This window comes from Schistocerca nitens, chromosome 3 (genome assembly GCF_023898315.1).
Source record: "Schistocerca nitens isolate TAMUIC-IGC-003100 chromosome 3, iqSchNite1.1, whole genome shotgun sequence".
Classification (NCBI taxonomy): Eukaryota; Metazoa; Arthropoda; class Insecta; order Orthoptera; family Acrididae; genus Schistocerca; species Schistocerca nitens.
In genome coordinates this window covers 408,204,610-408,223,435 of record NC_064616.1, presented here as the reverse complement: position 1 = coordinate 408,223,435, position 18,826 = coordinate 408,204,610, and the positions used below count along the sequence as shown (strand labels likewise).

The following is an 18,826-nucleotide window of genomic DNA, read 5'->3' as shown; positions in this document are numbered from 1 at the left end:
GACATTCTCCTACAAAACTTGTAGGACTAGCACTTTTAGAAGAAAGGGACAGCAGACAGGCTTCAGCCACACCACAGGAGAAACAATGTTTTTTTGCAAATGATAGCATGCAATGAGGCACATACGTTGTGCAATAAATACACCAAACCTTTATTCACAGACATAGGGAAGTAACTCATCCACATCAGTGCATGTTTCTGTATACAGCTTAGGATGCACGCAGACGTCCACTGCACTGTAGGAAAACGCAAGTGGCACACCTATACATGGCCACCATGCTTGGGGAATGGTGTAGCAGGATGCATACACACACCTACAACAGCATAAGGGTAAAATCTGTGTGTGCCATACTGGGACTTGAACCTGGGAACTTTGCCTTATGTGGGCAAATGCTGTGTCAACTGAGCTATTGAAGCATGACTCAAGACCTAGCTTCACAGCTTTTGCTTCTGCTAGTATATTGCTTCTGGTAACTGTTTCTCATGTAGCATACACTGGAATCTAATGCATATAGGTTTCATTTTTGTACAGCTTTTTTAAATGGACTTTTCAATCATTCCAGGTGATTTATTTACAACCTAATGGAAGGTGAAGCACTTCTAGAAGAAAGGACATAGCAAACATCGCTTAGCCACAGCATGTGAGATTGCTTCAAGGACGAATTGTCCCTATGCAGATGAAGCAAAGCTGTGAGGCCTTGTCACAAGTTGTGCTTGGATAGCTCAGTCAGTACAGCAGTTGCTGTGGAAGAGAAGTTGCCTTATCTACTTGTCATTCTTTTTGTTTTATTTATGAGAAGGTATTTTCTTGCTAGAAATTGTTTTTGTTTAAGGGCTGGCTGTCATTGGCTCCTTCACCAGATTGAGTCCTCTGTTTCACTAATTAATGTGTAACATGAATGTATGAAGAGGTAATTTCTTGCAACAGGGAGCAGCTTCGCATCTTCATTCACCTGTGTCTGTCAACACCACACTTGACAGATTTCACTGGGCATGCAGTAACAGTCCAAAGAGGGACTCACTGAGTATGTTGCAAGCAAATGGACTGAAACTAGCATTGGTGTCTCTAAATGTGTCACACTGAGCCGCAAATAGAGTACTGCACTACACAGCAGGCTGTTATAACCATTACACTTCTTTAATTCTCATGTTAATATTGTAACAGCCTATTTGGGGTCTCCATTATCAAACAATCTCTACCTAAATGAAGAGCAAATTGTGCTACCTGCATAGAAACGGCTCCACGCTCAATTCATTGAATCTTCGACTCTTCTTGTTATTTTGGTTTCTTCTTGTATGCATACTGCAAACTGTGAAAGCTTGAATGAAACATTTTTGGCTCTCATTGACAAATGCTCTAACATTATGAACAGATAATACTTTTTGTTTTGGTTGTTTCACAGGCAAAGATTTAATAGAAGATCATGTATTCTACACATTACTTGCAGCATTTGTGTTATTTTCTACATGTTCTGATAACTATTTCTCATGTAGCATACACTGGTATCCAATGTGCAAAGGTTTAATTTTCTCATAGCTTCTTAAGACTGCCTTTCAAATCATGCCAGGTGATGTCTGTGCACCATTCACTTTCTTAATCTGACACTTAAAATTAGTTGTATCCTATGGAATCTGTCTGTGGGTGTTCACGTATTCCACTCAGTGGTCTGTTTCTGTCCCTTCATCTGTTTTCTTGCGTGTTGAGTGTAATGCCAACATGAACATTCTCAACCCAAATCTTTTAATCCTACAATAATAAATAGTAGTATGTGCTCTTTATGCCCATGGTGTAACCATTGGTACAGCTCTGTCAAAAAAAAAATCATGTATGATAAATAAGCTTTTGAGTTTGTAGTACACATGAAACAGGAGAGGTGGGAGGGAAGTGGGAAGCGCGGGGAGGGGAAGCGCGGGGAGGGGAAGCGCGGGGAGGGGAAGCGCGGGGAGGGGAAGCGCGGGGAGGGGAAGCGCGGGGAGGGGAAGCGCGGGGAGGGGAAGCGCGGGGAGGGGAAGCGCGGGGAGGGGAAGCGCGGGGAGGGGAAGCGCGGGGAGGAGAAGCGCGGGGAGGAGAAGCGCGGGGAGGAGAAGCGCGGGGAGGAGAAGCGCGGGGAGGAGAAGCGCGGGGAGGAGAAGCGCGGGGAGGAGAAGCGCGGGGAGGAGAAGCGCGGGGAGGAGAAGCGCGGGGAGGAGAAGCGCGGGGAGGAGAAGCGCGGGGAGGAGAAGCGCGGGGAGGAGAAGCGCGGGGAGGAGAAGCGCGGGGAGGAGAAGCGCGGGGAGGAGAAGCGCGGGGAGGAGAAGCGCGGGGAGGAGAAGCGCGGGGAGGAGAAGCGCGGGGAGGAGAAGCGCGGGGAGGAGAAGCGCGGGGAGGAGAAGCGCGGGGAGGAGAAGCGCGGGGAGGAGAAGCGCGGGGAGGAGAAGCGCGGGGAGGAGAAGCGCGGGGAGGAGAAGCGCGGGGAGGAGAAGCGCGGGGAGGAGAAGCGCGGGGAGGAGAAGCGCGGGGAGGAGAAGCGCGGGGAGGAGAAGCGCGGGGAGGAGAAGCGCGGGGAGGAGAAGCGCGGGGAGGAGAAGCGCGGGGAGGAGAAGCGCGGGGAGGAGAAGCGCGGGGAGGAGAAGCGCGGGGAGGAGAAGCGCGGGGAGGAGAAGCGCGGGGAGGAGAAGCGCGGGGAGGAGAAGCGCGGGGAGGAGAAGCGCGGGGAGGAGAAGCGCGGGGAGGAGAAGCGCGGGGAGGAGAAGCGCGGGGAGGAGAAGCGCGGGGAGGAGAAGCGCGGGGAGGAGAAGCGCGGGGAGGAGAAGCGCGGGGAGGAGAAGCGCGGGGAGGAGAAGCGCGGGGAGGAGAAGCGCGGGGAGGAGAAGCGCGGGGAGGAGAAGCGCGGGGAGGAGAAGCGCGGGGAGGAGAAGCGCGGGGAGGAGAAGCGCGGGGAGGAGAAGCGCGGGGAGGAGAAGCGCGGGGAGGAGAAGCGCGGGGAGGAGAAGCGCGGGGAGGAGAAGCGCGGGGAGGAGAAGCGCGGGGAGGAGAAGCGCGGGGAGGAGAAGCGCGGGGAGGAGAAGCGTGGGGAGGAGAGGGGCTGAAGGAAAGAAATTGTCATTGCTAAAGAAGTATCCCCTCTTCTTAATTTATGATGATGAGGGTGCATTCTGTGGACCAGAAACTTGTTCCTAATTACGCTTTAGTACCTTGCCTTAATTACACAGATGAGAAAGAACCCATCCATCCATTCCTTTTAGTACTTTGACCCTCTATCAACTCAGGAGCTACCAGCATTGTGTTTAAGGTTCAGCTTGTGCTGCACAACTGTGAGGTGGTTAGGGCCTGGACATGAATCAGATGGGCTGCGGAAATGTGTTAACTCTGATAGCAGAATTCAGACTTGAAAACATAATGGAAAATATATGGTAAAAGCTACAACTATTATCATCTACGTAGTGAATGATCTGGCTTAGGCATCACCTTGGCAATGAGAGAGCAGGAAACATTATAGTGGCTTGAAAGCTCAGTGGTAACAGTCACCTTCTGAAGTTTAGGCTGCAATAGCTACTGGTTCTAGTCTGGCTGGAGGATTTGTAGACTCAATCACCCTTTTTCCCCTTTTTTAGCTGAACTGCATGCAGTCAGAATGAAAATCTGCAAGGAAATCTTAAGACAATACTTGAAGTCTTCTAACAACCTTTTTATCCCATATGTGCGAAGGTGAGAAACTTAATAAAATCACTAAATTACAGATATGTTTATAAAATATTTTTCTGTTTCAGCAACAAAAATTTAATTTTTTTCCTGCACGGATTGACTAGTTATTGAGTGGCATGGAATAATTTGTTAAATAGGTAGACGACAATTTCCTTTGTGGTAGATGGAGACATTGTGGGGATGATGAATGTTCACACACTCACCACATGCTGAACTACCTAGCCTATGGACAGAATCGTGTTCCTGAAAATAATGTAATGTTTTGTTATGTGAACATCATTCTCCATTTTAGCTGAAACCTTAACCAAGTCCAAGAGCTTGGAGACTATTATATAGATAGAATAATGTATTCTAGATATTTCCTGGTAACATCAACCTGTCTCCTTGTACTAATACTCATCAGCTTTTGCTTAACTGAAAAATTGATTGCACAAATCAGAATGACAAACAGCTATCTAGACGGACTGACCTCACAGTTGGAATCACCATGGAAGAACCTGACAGATAACACTGATAAGTCAAAAAATGGTTTTAGAAGTTACGAAAGTGGAATAGATCAAACATTAGATACCAAATTAAGTTCATTGTGTCCTTTAGTTTTTCTATGTTTATTTGCCCTAAATGATGAACAAACATATGAGTTCTAAACTTCTCTTTCTTTCACAGCTTGTTGTCACAGTTAACTACAAGGTAGACAGAAGAGAGATGCTCCAAAGAAAGACTTGAAAAATAACAGGTGCAATAAAAATTATTCATGGTTAAAAAAAATGAGATCTGGCAAAATTCACAGACAATTTCAGAAATAATGCAAAGCAATGTTTAATCTTCTTTGAGTACTACAACTAAAAAAATGAAATATTACTGAATTGCTGGAAAAATAAGTGAACATCAGCATGGATTACCAAAACAAGAAAACAACAAGTAAGAAACCTGCAAGAATTAGGAAAAAGCAGAAAAAATAAAATACTAAATTTTGAAGACTTTAAAGGCAGAGGAAATAAGAAATCTGAACGATGGACAGAAGAAATGGTAAAAAACACATTTGAATTACCTTAACAGTGAACTTTTTCATCACAGGACAATCTTTTCCAAAAACAATATTGGCATAATTTATCTTCCACTGTTCGTCAGTAAAATCCATGCCGTCTTCTGTTGCCACACTTGGCCCTGTAAAAATTGTGAAAATATTTATATATCTTTGAAAACCTTGAGCCTAAATAATTATCACAAATAGTGAGCAATAAAAACACTAGCACATTTAAACACTTGTGTTAGTATTTATTTTGTTTTTGTGGAAGTTAACTATAAACAGAAAGATAATTCTAAGAGTAGAGTGCTCTATCTAAAGGAAAGTAAACATGCAAAACAATATATACTGATGAGCCAAAACATTATGACCACCTGCTTAATAGCTTGTTTGTCTGTCTTTGGAATGAAATACATCTGTGTATCAGGGATCAGACAGTTTGTTGGTTGGTTTGTGGAGGTATTTGGCATTATGTGTCTATGCACAGCTGATTTAATTCCTGTAAATATCGGGCCACTTATTTGTGTACGCAGTGATGGAGCCCAATAGTTACACAGATGGCTTCCATAGGATTGACATCAGGTGAATTTGGCCACCAAGACATCTGAGTGAGTTCACTGTAATGCTCCTCACCCCACTGCAGCACAGTTCTGGCTCCGAGACATGGACAATTATATTGCTGAAAGATGTCATCGCCGTCGGGGAATACATCAAGCATGAAGGGGTGCAGGTGATTCACACAGCTGTCAGCGTGTCTTCAATTACTACCATAGGTCCCATGCAAGCACAGGAGAATGTCTCCCATAGCATAATACTGCTCCTATTAGATTGTGGCTGTGGTGTGCTGCAAGTTTTGAGCTGCTGTTCACCTCAATGACGGATTTATGGAGATGACCATCAATGTAGTGTAGCAAAAATGTGATCCACCTGACGAGCCAACACATTTCCATCGATCGATGGTCGAATCCCGATGGTCTCGCACCCACTGCTATCTCAGCTGATGTTGTTGGGTCAATATATGAACATGTAGGGTTGGTCTGCTGCAGAGCTCCACATCCAATCATGTAGAATGAACAGTGGGCTCCAAAACACTAATGTGGGCACTAGCACTGTGCCCTTTTGGCAGAGAAGCCACAGATAGAAGCCACAGATCACCACCCATCATACTCTACAGAGCAAACAAGCCTCCGAACCCCACATTCTGTGAAAAGTAGTGGTCATCCAACCATTTAGCGCCTAGTGGTAGTTTCACCTATCCGTAGACGTTCACAACAGTAGCCCATGAGAATTCGACCACCTTCATTTTCGAGATCTGCCCTTTGTCAAAGTCTCTTATCTCAATGGATTTCCCCATTTGCAGCCCATATCTTTACTAGGGTGATCCCCCATCTGTGACTGCTCCGTTTACATACTTTTGTTACTAGGGCCCATGCCCTCAACGCCACCAGGTGGCATCCAAAGTCGTGGTGGATGGTGGTCATAATGTTTTGGCTTATCAGTGTATACCAGAAACATTAAAGATGAATAATTTAAGATTAAAGGTAGCAACTCACCAAACAGATATCCTGAGTCATTGATACGCACACACACAAGGCTGAAAACTTTGATAGCTTTCGGATGCCATTGGAAACTGCTGTGTTCATGCAGTGTACAGTAATGAAGACATGGAGGGCTGGATTGGGATGGGTAATGGAAGAGAGGAAGGGGAGATGGGGAAGCTGTGTGGGTGTACAATTAGTGGCATAAAGTGTTGATACCAGTTCTGCTACAATTCTTACACAACTTTTACATGCACATGACCGTCGATCAACTGTCCTGAATGAATGGCCGCTGCCAAACTGTGGCCATCAGCAGAGTTGACTACCCAGTGCAGAGCATGCTGCTGTGCCCAACATGCTTCATTTCAATGGCAGTCTCCCAACCCATGCCATATAGATCCTCCATAATATTTTGAACTTACGCATGTGTGATTTTAGAAGTAACTTTTTAATATTGAAGAGTGAAGTGCATAAATTGACTACAAATGCAGTGGTATACTATATGTAAGAGCATTACTACCTGAAATATGGGTCTATGTGGGTGTAATTGTAATCAACTTCTAACAAAGTTTTCAGTGACAATAACAAAGGATTTTAACAAATCCGTAATGACTTCATGTGGCAAACAGGCACAGCGAAAAAAATATATATTTTACAACGAAGTCCACTGACTTTTTGTACATTCGTTTTTATACATATTGCTGAGCAGAAGTTCTGTTCTCAGGAAACTCTGAAACACTGACAACGGAGTTCTTGCTTCAAAATATGTGTTGGAAATAAAATCCTGAAAAATCTGTCATTTATGAAACTACAAAGGAAAGATTAACTGATGAGGGTGTTTCAACATATCAAGTTAGAGCTGGGGGGGATTATGCAATCTGTGGCTTTCTTAGCATATATGCTGCTTCCATGGTTCTTGGGATTGCTGTGGGATCCACTCATGGAAAGTTCATGATATTTTGGCAGATAAGTGTCCCACCCTCATCAGATGGATGGAGAGGTTTGTATGGGCGCACGACGGCAAGGTCTTCAGTGCCTGCTCAAAACCAGATTGAGATGGGTGTTAAGAAAATACCCAGAACAGGAAGATAAAACAGAACATAAAACACAGGTAACAAAGGTCAGAAAACTATGTGCGTACCCACACCGAAGCATGGGACGAAGCATGGCGTCAGCAGTAAAACATGGACTACACAGGAAGAAAGCTAAAACAATACAGCAGATGGCAGTGGCTGGCTGACTGCAAGGAAAAAAAGGGAGGAGCCAGCCACTCTGCAATACAAGAAAACCTCCAGCCTAAAAGTTTTGGCAAGAGTGCAGACACATCGCAAAATTTTAAAACCCTAGATACATTCGTCTCATCATCAGCTAAAAGAGAGGGCACATCCCCTCCAATTTTTGCTACTGCCCTTGCATCACAGTATAAAATGCATTCTGTTAAAATATGGCAGACAGAGATGTGCACACCACAAGCATCACAAACTGGGGGGGGGGGGGGGGGGGGGCGGGTTCCTCCAGCTGTAATATAAAGCTATGTGTGAGAGGACAGTGCCCGATCTGAAGACACGCGAGGGTCACTTCATGCTGCCTGAGCAACTGGCAGGAGGAACGCCACAGCCGAGTTGTTGACTTCACCAACCGCAGCTTATTGGCCGTCACCGCCAGCCATTCTTCCTCCCACAATTGGACGCACTTCCTGTGGAGTGCAGACATGACAGACTGCAAGGGAATAGGACACTGTGCCACATCCTGCTCTCTGAAGGTCTCCTTGGCAGCCCGATTGGCGTGTTCATTGCCCCATATTCTGACATGACCTGGCACCCTGCAGAATGACACCTGCTTACCCCACCATTGGAGCAAGTACAGTTGGTCAGATATCAGCTGGACCAACTACTCAGCTGAGTACAGATTCTGCAGCGATTGTAAGGCACTAAGGGAATCTGAGCAGATGAGAAACCGATTGCCCCAAATACGGTTCATCTGCTCCAGTGCCTTCAGGATCAATTGGAGGTCCGCTGCGAAAATGGTATATTCATCGGGCTGGCGAATCCTGGTGACGTGATCAGGGAACACTACAGAACAGCCAAGGAAATTCCCTTGTTTGGAGTCATCAGTGTAAACGCCGGTAAAACTGTAATGCACATCTAAAATGTTAAAAAACAGAGATTGGAATGTAAAATCTGGCGTACTGTCTTTCTTAAAATTAGTCAAATCTAAAGTAAGTCTGGGTCTCTGGAGGAGCCAAGGTGAAAATCTGCTCCAACCTGTACGTAAAACATTAAGACCAGCCATACCCACCACAGAAAGGCAATCCTGTGCGTGAATCCCATAGGGCCTCGTTGCTTGTTGCCGGTAATGAAAAAGCCACGCAGAGGGAGCTGAGCAACGGTATGGTATGCAGGTGTGTATGGTGTGGACGTAGTTTTATACGCCTGGCACACCATAAGTAGCAGTCACCGCATATGAAGTGGCAGTTCACCAGCCTCTGCACAGAGGCTTGGCATTGGGCTTGTTCTGAATGCCCCAGTGTCCAACCTAATCCCTTCATGGTGCACAACGTCCAACATATTTAAATAAGAGTGTCTTGCAGACCCATACACCATGCACCCATAATTGAGCCAAGATCGCACAAAAGCCCTGTAAGGCTGGAGCAGGCAAGTCCTGTCTGCTCCCCATGTACTGTGGTTAAAACATTTTAAAATACTTAAAGCCTTAAGTGACCATTGTTTCAGGTCTCTAAGATGTGGTAACCACATAAGCTTCAAGTCAAAAATGAGCCCCAGAAATGTAACCGTGTCTTTAGAAGTAAGGACAGAGTCACTCATCCTCAATTCAGGAAAGGTTAAAATTGAACAAGAACGGTGAAGAAGAACACACACGACTTCTCGGTGGAGAACTTAAAATCACTCTTCTGCGCCCATTCACCCAAACGTCTAAGAGTAAGTTGCAACTGACGCATTGTGGTTGCGAGGCTTGAAGAAGTGCAAAACACAGAAATCATCCATGAACAAGGAACACTGGACAGGACTTTTCACTATGGACGTAATGCTATTAATAGCTATGGTAAAGACAGTCACACTTAAAACACTACCTTGAGGGACACCGTTCTCCTGCTCAAAGCGATCAGACAGGATGTCACCAACTCGGTATCTAAAATATCGTGGCGAGAGGAAGGACTGAATAAAAATGGGAAGACAACCATGAAAACCCCATTCGTGAAGCTGCTCCAGGACGAGACGCCTACAAGTAGTACCATAGGCCTTCTTGATGTCAATAAATACACCTAGAAGGTGATGACAGCCTAAGAAAGCTTTATGTATAGCTGTCTCCAGGAGGGCAAGGTTATCAAAGGTGGAACGAAACCTCCTGAACCCACACTGAAAGCGACAAAGGAGTTGCCAGAATTCTAAGATCCAGACAAGGCGGTGGTTAACCATCCACTCCAAGGCGTTTCCCATGCAACTAGTGAAGGCAACACTACATTAACTACTTGGCATGTGCAGTCTTTCCCATGTTTCAAAAGAGGAATTAAAACTGCCTCACGCCATGAGTCAAAAAATGGCTTGACTCCCAAAGGGCATTTAAAAGTGCGAAGAGGATATCTTTGTTGTATCTTGTGCGGTACCATAGCACACTGTAATGGGTCCTGTCATGACCAGGGGGTGTGTCACGAGCTGCAGACAATGCAGAATCCAGCTCCCACATGGAGAATTCCATGTGCTACTTGGACTGGTACTACTTGGAGGCGTCTCGTCCTGGAGCAGCTTCACGAATGGGGTTTTCATTGTTGTCTTCCCATTTTTATTCAGTCCTTCATTAGAGGTGGACTTCACCTCTCAGCAACCACTCTATGGCGCTGGAAATCCGAATCCTGACTGGCTGCTGCAATAACTGTGGAAAAATATGCTGTCATAGTCTGGGCAATGTCTCATGTATCCGTGTGGAGAGTGCCTCTATTCATTACAGCAGCCATGGGGCACCTCCCTCCTCTTCCAGAAATCCTCCTGATGGTCTCCCACACAATGGAACTTTTAGTGGAACAATTAATGGTGTTCAAAAACTGTTTCCACGACCTTTTCTTGTTCTCTCGAATAATTCAATGATATTTAGCCCTCACCACCCAAAAGCCTGCAATTTTCTCAGCAGTTGGCCGACACTGGAACCTATACAGAGGCGCACACCTGGTCCTGGTTGCAGAGTGGCATACGGAACTTCACACCAAGGGACAGGTTGCCTCTTCTGGTGGCCCATGAACTGTGGAATGAATGCTGCAGCGGTGTAGTGGACCAGTTTGGTAATATGATCCACCCATGCCTTGACATTTGCACAGAGTTCGAATTGGGCCAACTGGTTATAAAGTGTCCAGTCGGCTCTACTGAGCACCCATTGTGGTGGTTTTCTTTCGGGGCCAACACCATCCGGCAGGTGAATCCAAATTGAGAGGTGATCCCTTCTGTGCAAGTCATTGACCACTTCCCATTGAGAATTGTGGGCAAGAGCTGGAGAACAAAGTGAGAGATAAAGGCAGATAATGACCCCGTCGCTTTGCAGAAGTGAGTGCTCTGTCCCGCATTTAGCAATTACGCACAGGATGACAGGAGAAGCCTCTCAATTGCTCTAACCCTGGGACAGGTAATGGCAGAGCCCCAAAGCACATTGTGGGCATTAAAATCACCACAGATGATGAATGGCTTGGGGAGCTGTGTAATAAGGTCAGTGAGGGCCTCTTCATCAAGTACATTATGTGCAGGCAAGTAAAGGGAACATATAGTCAATGGATGACGCATGTGCATGGACAAAGCAACAGCTTGTAAAGTTGATGTAAGTGAGAGAGGTGAGGAGTGGCAGTACACCCTGATGAAAATATCTATGTCTCCTCTAGCTCTCTCTCCACACAGGTCGCTCCTTTTTGTTGAGTGTAGACCCTTGGAGCATAGAGGAGTATGAGGGATGGAAATAAGTCTCCTGGAGACACACACACAGGGTCTACCCTGAGAGAGTAGAAGAAGTTCCTCCATATGTGTCCTGAACCTCTGCATGTTCCACTGAAGTATGGGAGCCATCTATGATGGGGGTAGCACCTTCATCCTGTCTTTCCAACAGGGTGAGGAGGCTGCAGCAGGTGGAGGGGCACTCGTGGGGGCAAGATGATTGCCCCACACATACGTCGTACTCCATCAGCTCTGTGGAAGAGTCAGATGAAGCATCAAGTAAAATTACATCAGCATGGTCAGACCACGTGATTTGACCTGCTGTGACTGCTTTATAGGAGCTTTTTGCAGTTTGCTGGGCTTTGGTGGAGCCGATGTGGGAGTGGTAATAGCCATCTGAACAGCCTCAGCTGTTGGAGGCGCCAGGGTCTGGCCCAAGTTGGCCACTGTATCTCTGTCTGCTGTTCGAGTAGAGGCTACAGGCTCTGAAACACTTGCTGCCTTCCAAGTGCACTGCCATCTGCAGGTATTACTGCCAACACTAGCCACCTCCGTCTGTGTAGAGGCATCTGCTTTTTCAATGGGCTTCTGAACAATTGACGCAAAAGATGTAGCATATGTGGGAGGCTGCATTGACTTGCAATCTTTATGGCCGCACCACAGGGGATATGCTTTGTTGTTTTTATATCCTGGACTTTGCATTCCTCTAAAATGATTCGGCAGTCCCTACTCCAAACAGGGTGGTTTCCAGAGCAATTGATACATTTGGCTGGAGACGAGCAACCAACTCCTTCATGAGTGGCCTTGCCGCAGTTGCCACAAGTTGCTTCGCCTTTACACCCTAAGGTGGTATGCCCAAAACACTGGCATTTAAAACAGAGCATTGGGGTCGGGAAATAAGGCCTTACACTAAGGTGAAGGAAGCCAGCCTTAACATGCTCAGGAAGTTTTGTGCTACTGAAGGTCAGAATAAAGGAGTTGGATATGATAAGATTGCCATCAATCCTCTTTATGATATGTTGCACATCAACTATACCTTCTGGAGCCCACTCACGTTGCAGTTCCTCCTTGAAAATGTCGACTAGATCCCAGCATGTCAGAACACCTTTGCTATAATTCAAGGTGCTCTGCAGTTCAGTGTCTATGGCATATTTCCCAAGGCACTTAGCAGCTTGAAGGTTAGCTGCCTGCTGGGAATTGGAAGTTTCTACTAGCAAGGTCCCATTGCGCAAGCACTTCACCGATTTTAAGGAGCCACAGATTCCTTCCAAACCCTTTTGTATACAGAAGGGCGAAACCTTCTCGAAACTACCCTCCTTCCGTTTCACTATGAGAAACACATTCTGAGAACCAGAATGCATTCTATTACTAACGACTGGACTCATCAAGGAAGTGCCGGAGTCAGGGGACTGACTACTACACAAGCCCTCTTCATAGACTGGATGTTACAACCTTCCAGTGGCCCACCCTTTCCACTGGGAGAAGGAAAAGATGATTTTGGAGGATCCATTTCGGTCCCACAAGCAGCTAGGGAAGTAAGGGTCCACTCAGACAGAGCCCCACATGCCTGAGTAAGCCTTATACAACTGAGGTGCATCAGGTTCCCCAGAGGTTGCCTGCTAACGACTGTTCCACCTTAACAGCCATGCATATCATCAGTGTGCAGCACACCTTGAGATTGAGATTTTTTTTTTATATAGAGGTTTATTCCATCCTCGTGATCCGGACAGTCAAGCCAAGATCCCCATTCCCTGAGACAAACAATGTTCCACGGCTGTGCCACACAGTGGTCACTGAAGCAGGCCCAGAGCTTACAGTGACAGGGAACTGGCGGCACTTACCAGTCCCCAGCTCAGGAACCCCAGGGTCACCAAGCCCGTACCCAGTGAATGATGAATGCCGAGCCTCTTAGGGCTCCCACCCTCATCATGTGGTACCGATGGAAATTTGGGTATTTATTCTATCAGCAGCACCTGATGATGGTAGAACAATTGTCTGCCGAAGTATTGTGGACTTTCGAAGATTGGATCTGGCAGCACACCCGAAAACCATGGATACACAGTATTTTTGTTTGTTACGTACCACAAAAACCAGATTCATAACTCTAGAGTAGCTTCCCATCTGTGCCTCCATTTAACATTTAATGCAATAAAAACTGGAATTTCCTGAAGAACTGGAATTGAGCCCGTATCATTCCAATTTTTAAGAAATTATGCAGACTGAATGTACAGAAATAATGGGCTGAACTGCCAATTTCAAGTTGTTAAACAATTACAGAATTAGATTTACTTTTATTTGTAATATCTATTTATTTACTATAAATTTCTTTGTAGGAATGCTTTTGGTTTCCGAAAGTACAGACATCACCCAATTTACCCACGTTGTTATGAAAAATACACAACGGGGATCTGGTTCATATTCTATTTCATAACCTCTGGGTTGAGAACTTGAGTGCTGACATGACCCACAATGCATTAATCAATGGGAAGATGCCAGAAGTGCAAGCTCTGTGGGGTATACTTCACTGATGTGTGGGAGTGTAACGTTATCGACCTTTGACAGTTTGGAGAGGAGTGAGTAGCTCGCTATGGCACATGGACTATACTCCAAAAAGATAAGTGATATAAGATTTACATTGGGTATTCCTCAGCTTTAATGTACTGCAACGGTTGTCCTACATCTGTATAGAAGTACTCTATTATGCTTGTACTATCATGAAAAAACACAGATGGCAGCACCTGTCACTCAAATAAGCAGGAGGAACACAGACAACATTTTGTGTAACTTTTCTTGTGGCATTTATGTTCCCCTCTTCGCTGTGTGCCTCAGAAGGCAACACATGAAGTGCACTTGGTTGCTATATGCTCTGTATTTGTTTTCAAGATAGCCTTACACAACAGTACTGAAAAATAGAAAAGATTGATCTAATTCCCTATAAGCTTAAAATAATAAATGAACTTCCAATTCATAGCTGAGACCATTTACTGTTTGTGAAATTGAAAGACACTGGGAATGTATTTATTTGGTGATGAAACACAAAATGACTGAATCCAAAGTCAGAACATACAGTATTTAGAAATGATTAAGAAGATGAAATCTGCCCGTATTTTGGATTATAACAAAGAGAAGACTGCTGTGGACCACAGAAACCAACTAATGGCTTACTTTCCTTCTGAGCGGAAGCTAATCAAGTAGTGAAGAAAACTTTTTTCACATTTTCATGACAATGATTATTAATTTCTTTTTACATAAGTAGTTTGGGCCTGTAAGCAAACACCTTCACGACTGATGAACAAAGGAGGCCTGGCAGAATTTATTTCCTCTCAAAGTAGTTCACCTGTAAATACACTCAGTGGGAGACATTTTCCTGAGTCGGTTAAGGCAGCAAAAATATCAAAATGGTCTACAGGAAATGTACAGTTTGTGCAAAATGAAACAAGGCTAGATCTCTAAAAGTGGCAAGACAAGAAAAGATGCCAGGTGATATCATGAAGAATGTGACGTTTACAAAAATGCTTTGAAATCATTGATACAGAGCAAAATGCAAATAAGTAATTTTCAATGAAAAACTATGTTTTAAAACTTATTTTTAGCAACAACTAATTCTATCTCTAAAATTATAAAGAATGTAGCAACTAGTTGTGGAAACATAATTTATTTATCTTGTTGCAAATCGATTTCAACTGATATCAGTCATCATCGGTGCATTTTTCTAACCGATACATGCCATAAGTAGAAGTACTGTCCTTGGCAGATTTCTATCATGAAGTCACTTCATGATAGATGATCACTTCATGATAGGAATCTGCCAAGGACAGTACTTCTACTTATGGCATGTATCAGTTAGAAAAATGCACCGATTTCAACTGATATCAGTCGAAATCTATTTGCAACAAGATAAATAAGTTATGTTTCTGCAACTGGTTGCTACATTCTTTATAATTTTATATTCCACGGTCGCTGCACAGAAAGGGAACCTTATGGAGCCCAACATTCAAAAATTCTATCTCTATTTACGATACTTTAAAATATGATGCAAAAACATTTCCGTTGTGAAAAACTACATTTTAATTTCAATACAAAAATATTGCCATTGATGTAAGTCTGCCTACATTTCTTTGCAGTAATTCTTAGAAAGAAGATCCCTCTTTCAAATGAAATGTACAAAGTTCCGTGCAGTAGATCGCGTAACACAGAATTCAGAAAACTGGGAGAAAGCACAGTATCAGCCAGTTGAACTAGACTCTAGCATCCCAGTCCTCAAAATATTAAAGTGCATCACAAAGATATCATCTTTGCTTTTACAGTTAATGAACATATAAATGCTTACTACAATTTCAAATAGCCAAGACGGGAATGTCTTAATTCAGATTTTGTAAATACATATTTATTTTCATTTAACACTTTCATTAAGATCAGCTTGCCAATAACTTCATCATTAGAAAACAGGTCTGCACTGCATGAAGTGAAAAACTTTAAGAGGCACTCTATAGCTATTCCAGTGATCTGAATACTGGCACCCAAATTCAATGAAGTTTACTCATGAGACACTAAATACAAAATGGCAGTGGTGCCGTTCATTATGACTATTTCAGGAATGGTCTAGGAAAGTTTTTTCAGACTATTAAAGAAATGAGCACTCCCATATTCAGTAACAATATAAAAGTTAAGAATCGTAAGCAGAACTTATATCTGGTAATGAAATAATTTCATTTAAATTGTGACTGAATATTCTTAAAATGGCACAGTGTTGTCCTGCACGACAAAGCACGCGTACACACAACAGCTCTAATTTGTGGAAAACTCTCTATGCTACACTGGCAACTTCTTTAATAACTGTCTTACACACATTTTTTTAAAGTGGGCAGTAACCGTTGACCACAGCTCAGTCAGCTGCCACCCTCAATTGGTGAAGCTCTGGGAGACTATCAAGTCACATATTTAGCTTTTTATGTTTGTTTTGTAATTTAATTCTTAAGGTAGTGGGACGGATTGTGTGTGCATGTGCTGTGTGCACATGCAGGAGGATCTGGCTTCAGTGCACAAGCAGATGAAGACGCTTACAGCCACAGTCAGGCTTCAAGGTGTAGCAGTGTCGGAGAATCTGACAAGTTGCATGGGACACCTCATGTCACTTGTTTTGTCCACGAGCTCCGCTGCTGAGGCACCTAGCAGTGTTCCCATTATGGGAGATCTGTGCTCACGACAGGCTGAGTTGCAGGTTGTAGCAAGTTTGCGTTGGTTGCGGCACAAAGTCAATGAGGCGGTTTGCTGCCTGGCCTCGCCGATTCACCCTGTGAGTGGACAGTTGGCTGCTCCTTCGGCAGGGTCTGACCAGGCTCACGGGGGAAGGAGTCTACTAGTTATCTGGAGCTCCAACATTAGGCGCATTATACAGCCCATTGTGGAAGTTGCATCCATGGCTGGAAAGAATGCCAATGTGCACTCAGTATGTCTGCCACGGAGGCCTCATCTGAGATGTAGAGGAGGACCTGCTGGCGGCTATCGAGTATGCAGGGTACTGTTGCCTGCAGGTTGTACGTCATGTTGGCACCAATAACGTCTGGCACTTGGGCTGCGAGGCCAACTTCAGGTCTTACATGCGCCTGGCAGAATTGGTGAAGATTGCTGGTCTCGTGCACAGGGTGTTAGCAGAGTTCACAAGTTGCAGCATCATTCCCAGAATTGATTGGGTCCATTGGTTGAGACCCTCTTCTCATTTCCGATCCAAAGGCTCCATCAATTCTGTGACAGTCTTGGCTGCAGGTGTTTTTTTAAGGCAAGGCAGTAATTTGAGGGCCTCTGATGAAGATTTCACCAGTCGATACACAGAGAGTGAAATCAGATCACGTACAAAGTACACACACTTCAACTGCAAAAATTTTAACAGTCAGCCCCCCCCCCCCCCCCCGAAGATATCAGAGCCCCCAAATATGGTTCTAACTTTGAAAACATGTATACCAATACATTATCTGCTCTGTTCACTTCTATCAGTCAATCATGACATAGGATATGAGATACAAGGCAAAACTCTCACGGTCATCACATATGATGTACAAAAGATTTAAACCATTCTGTAGAAGTAATATAACAACTTCTTATGGAATCATGTCCCGTGGCTTTGTTAACTCTCAACCAAATCATTCCTTTACAACCTAACTTAGACCTGCTGTGCAACAGATCATGTTGTCACCACTAACTTTACTCGCAAAAATAGCACAAGTAATTTTGAATAAATATTGAAATCAACATTCTATTTTACCAACAAACAGATTTACATGATGCTACGTATCCTGTCCTGTGATTGTCCGACAGGGGCAAATTGAGCATGTTTATATAGCTGAAGTGCTGTAATTAGTGGTTTTCATATTTACATACACAGCAAGGGGAAACTACAGCCGTAATTTTTCCCGAGGACATGCAGCTTTACTGTATGATTAAATGATGATGGCGTCCTCTTGGGTAAAATATTCCGGAGGTAAAATAGTCCCCCATTCGGATCTCCGGGCGGGGACTACTCAAGAGGACGTCGTTATCAGGAGAAAGAAAACTGGCGTTCTACGGATTGGAGCGAGGAATGTCAGATCCCTTAATCGGGCAGGTAGGTTAGAAAATTTAAAAAGGGAAATGGATAGGTTAAAGTTACATATAGTGGGAATTAGTGAAGTTTGGTGGCAGGAGGAACAAGACTTTTGGTCAGGTGAATACAGAGTTATAAATACAAAATCAAATAGGGGTAATGCAGGAGTAGGTTTAATAATGAATAAAAAAATAGGAGTGCGGGTTACCTACTACAAACAGCATAGTGAACGCATTATTGTGGCCAAGATAGACACAAAGCCCATGCCTACTACAGTAGTACAAGTTTATATGCCAACTAGCTCTGCAGATGATGAAGAAATAGGTGAAATGTAAGACGAGATAAAAGAAATTATTCAGGTAGTGAAGGGAGACGAAAATTTAATAGTCATGGGTGACTGGAATTCATCGGTAGGAAAAGGGAGAGAAGGAAACATAGTAGGTGAATATGGATTGAGGGGAAGAAATGAAAGAGGAAGCCGCCTTGTAGAATTTTGCACAGAGCATGACTTAATCCTAGCTAACACTTGGTTCAAGAATCATAAAAGAAGGTTGTATACCTGGAAGAATCCTGGAGATACTAAAAGGTATCAGATAGATTATATAATGGTAAGACAGATTTAGGAACCAGGTTTTAAATTGTAAGACATTTCCAGGGGCAGATGTGGATTCTGACCACAATCTATTGGTTATGAACTGCAGATTGAAACTGAAGAAATTGCAAAAAGGTGGGAATTTAAGGAGATGGGACTTGGATAAACTGAAAGAACCAGAGGTTGTAGAGAGTTTCAGGGAGAGCATAAGGGAACAATTGACACAAATGGGGGAAAGAAATACAGTACAAGAAGAATGGGTAGCTCTGAGGGATGAAGTAGTGAAGGCAGCAGACGATCAAGTAGGTAAAAAGACGAGGGCTAATAGAAATCCTTGGGTAACAGAAGAAATATTGAATTTAATTGATGAAAGGAGAAAATATAAAAATGCAGTAAATGAAGCAGGCAAAAAGGAATACAAACGTCTCAAAAATGAGATTGACAGGAAGTGCAAAATAGCTAAGCAGGGATGGC

General features: G+C 44.1%; 1 protein-coding gene across 2 annotated transcripts in view; it reads right to left on the bottom strand.

The window, feature by feature from the left end:
• LOC126248350 (uncharacterized) overlaps positions 1-18,826 on the bottom strand; it is a 247,259-nt gene that overhangs the window by 41,257 nt on the left and 187,176 nt on the right. For both annotated transcript variants that reach the window (XM_049949260.1, XM_049949261.1), the window contains exon 7: positions 4,736-4,851. In XM_049949260.1, the coding sequence (XP_049805217.1) occupies positions 4,736-4,851 (116 nt within the window). The remainder of the gene's footprint in view (positions 1-4,735; positions 4,852-18,826) is intronic.